The sequence below is a fragment of the Malania oleifera genome, chromosome 4 (assembly GCF_029873635.1).
Source record: "Malania oleifera isolate guangnan ecotype guangnan chromosome 4, ASM2987363v1, whole genome shotgun sequence".
NCBI classification, from domain to species: domain Eukaryota; kingdom Viridiplantae; phylum Streptophyta; class Magnoliopsida; order Santalales; family Ximeniaceae; genus Malania; species Malania oleifera.
Window position 1 is genome coordinate 40,626,442 of NC_080420.1, and position 6,208 is coordinate 40,632,649.

At 36.2% G+C, this 6,208-nt stretch overlaps 1 protein-coding gene across 1 annotated transcript; it reads left to right on the forward strand.

Annotated features, from left to right (window-relative positions):
- The first annotated feature begins 2,433 nt into the window (after nt 1–2,433).
- Nucleotides 2,434–5,647, forward strand: LOC131153768 (ABC transporter G family member 9-like). Its single transcript, XM_058106226.1, has 4 exons — nt 2,434–2,562; nt 3,157–3,956; nt 4,163–4,511; nt 4,991–5,647. Exons 1-4 carry the CDS (start codon nt 2,434–2,436, stop codon nt 5,645–5,647), a joined length of 1,935 nt encoding a protein of 644 aa, XP_057962209.1.
- Nucleotides 5,648–6,208: the final 561 nt, after the last annotated feature.

The window sequence follows — 6,208 nt, forward strand, 5'->3', positions numbered from 1 at the left end:
TGGTTTTGGTTCCCCAGTCCAGCTGCTAGCTGGGAAGGGCCTGATTTTCTTGGACGTTTGGGTGGTCTAAAAGATGAACTGCCATGGAAGATCAGAGCATCTGTTATTTATTCTGTCCGTGCACATCATGGAACTGTATGATCTCTAGCTGTTTGCCCAGATGAGTGCACAGTGTTCACTGCAGGAGTTGGTCCAGGATTTAAAGGAACTGTTCAGAAGTGGGATTTGACAAGAATTAATCATGTATCTGGCTATTATGGCCATGAAGAGGTTTGTTTCCTCTGTCTTTCCTGCCAAAATTTGAACTTTGTGATAATTTGTGAGTACTATTTTCTGATTTGTTGAAGTTTGTTCAGTGGAAGGAAGTACACAATTGTTTTTTTTTTTCTCCTGCATTTTGGTAATATATCCCAATTTGCTTTACTAAAACTGAGGAAATAAAATTGTGCTCATTTGTTAATGCAGTCCGATTCTCAACCAGAAAAATAGTAAAATGCATGCAAATTTTGACAAAAGAAAAAAAAAAAAAAATCATATTTCATGAGTATGCTTTCTCTAAACAATTGAAAAGTAAGGGAAGGAGTCAAGAGATATTAATAAAAAAAAAAAAAAAACTTCATGCTATTTAAGGCAAGGAATCAAGAAAAAAAAAAAAACACTATGTTTGGTAAGATGATGCATTTTAGGGATCAGGGTTGGGGGGAATGAGGGTGTTTTCTAAGCATAGCCAGTACCTTTGGTCATTTGGTCCAGGTTCAAACTTTAGAGCCTTGCCAAAAGCTCATTTGATTATTTGACCTCATGACATTTGATCTCCGGCAGGTATTAATGGCCTGTGTGTGTACAAATATAGCTTCCAAAAGCCTAAACTGCTATTGGAATCTCCTCCTTCTTGAAGTGTCATTCATTCAAATTATGAATTTGCGATACCAAATTTTCAGCACGCGCATGTGAATGAAAATTTTTTTATTTCGTATTTAAGTATTTGTGCCTATACACATACTATATACAAGTATCATGCCTATGTATACACTATACACGAACACACACATATATTACATCCAAAGAGAAAATACTAGTATAAAATAAGGAGCTAATAGTGAAGAATTTGATGATTTGTCACTAATATTGTGAAATTAATTTTTTTTTTAAATAAAAGAAGTATTAGTGACGAATTTTCAAATCTATCACTAATAAATGACTAATAGTGACGAACCTTTAATTTGTCACTAATATTGTGAAATAATTTTTTAATTTTTTTTTAAAATAAAAGAAGTATTAGTGACAAATTAATATTATGAAATAATTTTTTTTAAAATAAAAGAAATATTAGTGACGGTTATTTAATTGTCATTAATAATGAGCTAATAGTGATGAATTTGAAGATTCGTCACTAATATTGTGAAATAATTTTTTTTTTAAATAAAAGAAGTATTAGTGATGATTCCAAATCCATCACTAATAAGAGGATAATAGTGACGAATTTGATGATTCGTTATTAATATTGTGAAATAGTTTTTTTATTTTTTCTAAAATAAAATAAGTATTAGTGGCAGTTCCCAAATCCGTCACTAACAAGGGGCTAATAATGACGAATTTGATGATTCGTCATTAATATTCTAAAATAAATGTTTTTTATTTTTTTAAATAAAAGAAGTATTAGTGACGATTCCCAAATTCGTCACTAATAAGGGGATAATAGTGACGAATCTTCAAATTAGTCACTAATATTGTAAAATAATTTTATTTTTAAAATAATAGTAGTAATGGTTATTTAATCGTTACTAATAAGTATCTTTTAGTAATAGATTTAATTTGTCACTAATACTGCACAAATCGTCGCTATATTTTCCTGAGATAATTTCTATGCGAAAAATGTTTTCTCGTGATATTTTTCAATTTTTAGTGACAAAACTATTAGTGACGGTTTCAAATTCGTCACTAATAGTGTTGTAGTAGTGAGAGTTGCTAAGACCGTCACTAATACCCACTTTTAGTGACGAAATTGAATAAGTGCAAAATTTGTGAAATAAGCACAATGATATATGGAGGGGGAGATCCCCTGTATAGTTTCCCTCCAAATAGCTAGCTGAGCCAAAAAATAAAAGTAGCTTGCGACCCATGCAAGGCACTGGTAAGTGGAAACTACCTCTCCCACACACAAGTTTTGCAAAGCAAGAAAACGGATGGACAGCTAGATTGCCACAAATCGAGGAGCCCCTAATGTTTGTGACAACCAAAATGAAAGAAAGAAAGAAAGGGAGAGAGCTAAAAACCATCCGTATTATTCTCTCATCTCTCTAGCATGAGGAGAGAGAGAGAGAGAGAAGAAAAAGGCAACTCTTCCCTTCCTAGTTTTCTTCTTAAGAAGCCAATCACCGAAACTACGTGCTTATTAACTCTACTCTCTCTCTCTCTTTCATGAGTGATGAGATGAATTACTGCTTGAAGGAAGGATCCATGGGAGCTGAGATGGGAAACATGGAAGCAATTGAGACAGAGTCCGCACACCAAAATTCTATTCACATTTTTAAGAAAATAAATCGACCCGTGACCTTACAGGTATGCTTTTTAAGTATTTCTTTTTTTAATGGTTGACATCTTTTAAAATTCTTTCTCCACTTGTATACTAAAATTACTTTTTGTTTGAAATTGCATAAATGCTTAAACTCAAGAACAAGCAATTATAATATAAAGATTTGATAGTTTATAAAGTAAGTTGCATGAACGTATTCATGCATAAAGCCCAGCCGTGGGAATGCAAAATTTTTTTATTAATTCATGAACATACATAGATTTGTGGATAATAAATGACTATTTTCAATTTCACCATGCATAGGGATGCCTATAATCATCCTATTTAATGTTGGATGAAATGAAAAAAATATTTACATCTTACGAGTTATATTTACGGCACAAGCTTGTTATTTACAAAAATATTTAGCATGTATGATGTATGTACATAGATATTATTCTAAATTTCTATCATGTACAAATTATTCGGAAAAATATTTCCATCGAGACTAAAACTGGAGTGGGCTGGCTTATAATCACGAAGACCATAATTTTACAGCATCTCGGCTTACGATTGATGGCATTTTATATAAAAAATGTTTACATCTTTTTTTAAATTTCTTTTGTTTTTTATACATGTAGTTTGAAGATGTTTCATACAAGTTCAAAACCAATGGGACAAGCTGCTGGTTAGGCCAAAAAACAAAATGTGAAGAGAGATTGATATTAAAAGACATCACCGGTGCAGTACTCCCTGGAGAGTTGTTAGCCATGCTGGGTCCTTCTGGCAGTGGCAAAACAACTCTCCTGACAGCTCTGGGCGGCCGTCTCGGTGGCCGTCTTACGGGAAAAATAACCTACAACGGCAGACCGTTCTCCACCACCATCAAACGGACCACCGGATTTGTTGCTCAAGACGATGCGCTCTATCCTCACCTCACAGTCGCGGAAACCCTAGTCTTCACCGCCCTTCTCCGCCTACCCAAAAGCCTCGCCGAGGTGGAGAAGGTCGGTCATGCCGAAGCGGTGATGAGCCAACTCGGTCTGACTCAGTGTAGGGACAGCATCATTGGGGGGCAGTTGGTCCGGGGCATTTCCGGGGGAGAAAGAAAAAGGGTTAGCATAGGGCAGGAAATGCTGATAAACCCTAGTTTGCTGTTTCTGGACGAGCCGACTTCGGGTCTAGACTCGACCACGGCTCAGCGAATTGTGTTCACATTGTGGGAGTTGGCTAGAGGTGGACGGACGGTGGTGATGACCATACACCAGCCCTCAAGTAGGCTATTTTATATGTTTCATAAGGTGTTGCTATTGTCAGAAGGCAGTAGTTTGTATTTTGGGAAGGGGAGTTGTGTCATGGACTACTTCTCCAGCATCGGGTTTGCACCATCCCTTGCCATGAACCCTTCAGATTTCCTGTTAGATCTTGCGAACGGTATGTCATGTGCATCAAAATTTAATTAAATGGGTTTTCTGAATTTAATCTCTCTTGCAGAGTTTATATAATTTTATGAAAACGGGCATCTGACTACTCTGCCATGCACCAATACGGCAAGGCAAAAAGACATGAGATTTAGAACCGTGCCAGTTTACTCAATTCACATTGAAGTGTATCAAATATTGCTTTACTTCATGTTTACTTATTAACTTGGGAAAGTAATTATGAAATGGATGTAGGCATTTTTTCTGGTGATTCAAAAGAGAACACAACAGTTGTAAAACAAGCTTTGGTAGCTTCTTACGAGAGCAATCTTAAAGAAAAAGTGAAAGCAGATTCGCAAGAAATAAGAAACCAATTGGGAGTGATTTCAGAAGACAAGAAGCTTGCAAGATGGAGCATAACTTGGTGGCAGCAATTCAATGTGTTGCTAAGGAGGGGTCTGAAAGAAAGAAGGCATGAATCCTTTTCTGTCCTTAAGATATGTCAAGTTACTGCGATCGCATTCCTTGCAGGTCTCTTGTGGTGGCAAACAAACCCTACTCACATCCATGATAAGGTAATTACAAAATATTTATTATCCTAAAAAAATTTCACATTGATTAGGAGTTGAGGTAAATTTTGGGTCATTAGGTTTGGGTTCACCTAACCTATGCGAGGTGCTTTCTATGGCCCATGAGTCGACATAGACAATATCTTGCGCAACTTTAATAAGATTCCTGAATGTTGTATCTTGCACACACACAAGGTCGGGGTGCGCCCCTTATTTCTCGTGTGTGGGATCCATCCCAATCCTATGTGTGCTCATTATAGTCCCAGGATACAACATATTCAGGAAAGTTATTGTTTTCCAAGCCACGAAACAATTTTTAATTAGGTGCCAAACTTTTAGGATAATCTAACCGGTAAATCTAGACATCAAGCATTTTCCAAATTATATATCCATCTACTTAATTGTGCACTTAATTTTTAATGCAAACAAATGTTTGCTTTCCCAATTAATTAGTACCCTCCCATATGAACATATTATGAATGCAGGTTGGTATCCTCTTCTTCTACAATGGATTTTGGGGATTCTTCCCTCTTTTCCAGGCCATCTTCACCTTTCCACAAGAAAGGAGAATGCTTACAAAGGAAAGGTCATCTGGCATGTATCGTCTTTCATCCTACTTCTTGGCCCGAACTGTGGGCGACCTCCCAATGGAGCTTGCCTTGCCCACCTTGTTTGTCACCATAACCTACTGGATGGCAGGGCTTAAACCGACTATCGTGCACTTCCTACACACCCTTTCCGTTCTTCTCTTTAGTGTCCTAGCAGCGCAGAGCTTGGGGCTTGCTCTCGGGGCTTTGGTAATGAGTCCCAAGTCAGCCACAACTCTAGGATCAGTCACCATGCTCTCATTTCTTCTAGCTGGAGGATACTATGTTCAGAATGTGCCAAATTTCATAGCTTGGGTTAAATACATCTCTCTCACCCATTACTCTTTCAAGCTTTTGTTGGGTTCTCAATACAAGGTTGACGATGTTTACCCTTGTGCTCCGACGGGTACTTGTTTAGTGAGGGATTTTTCTACTGTGAGATTTATTGGGCTTGATGGACAAATGCTTTGTGTTGTTGCTTTGGCTTTGATGCTTGTGGGCTATAGATTCATTGCCTATGTTGCTCTCATGAAAGTGGGTGTAATACACAAATAATCGAGATATTAATAATGTAGATTGATGCTGATGAGGTACTATGGTGTGCTAGACAATAATTGAATAAGATAATTTAAGGTCAAATTCTTTCATTATTATGAAAAAGAAGTATTAAGGTGTTGCTCATGAATTAAGGCCAAAGATCTGCTAATAGCATGATGATCCTATATATTCTTTGAGTAGAACTTGTAGGAGAATATTAAGACAATCATGACCAACAAAAAATGCTCATTTACTTTTCATACTTGGGGCAAGTTTTGTCGATATAAAAGAAAAATTATTGTGGGAATATTGGTGCCATTCTATATAAATTTATGTTCATTATTTGAATGAGAGCAACCATAGTTTTAAGTATTATATGATTTGGATTTCATATTTTCCTATGAAGCTTGTAAAGATAAAGATTGTTTTTATTAGACATAATAACTTAATCATTTAAGTTCGTAGGCAACTAATCTAAACATACATGCTGGTTACATTTGAAGAAGCATGCATATCAAACAATGTGCTTACATTGGAATCAACAAATGGTTTTTATTTATTTATTTTTAGGTCATGGAA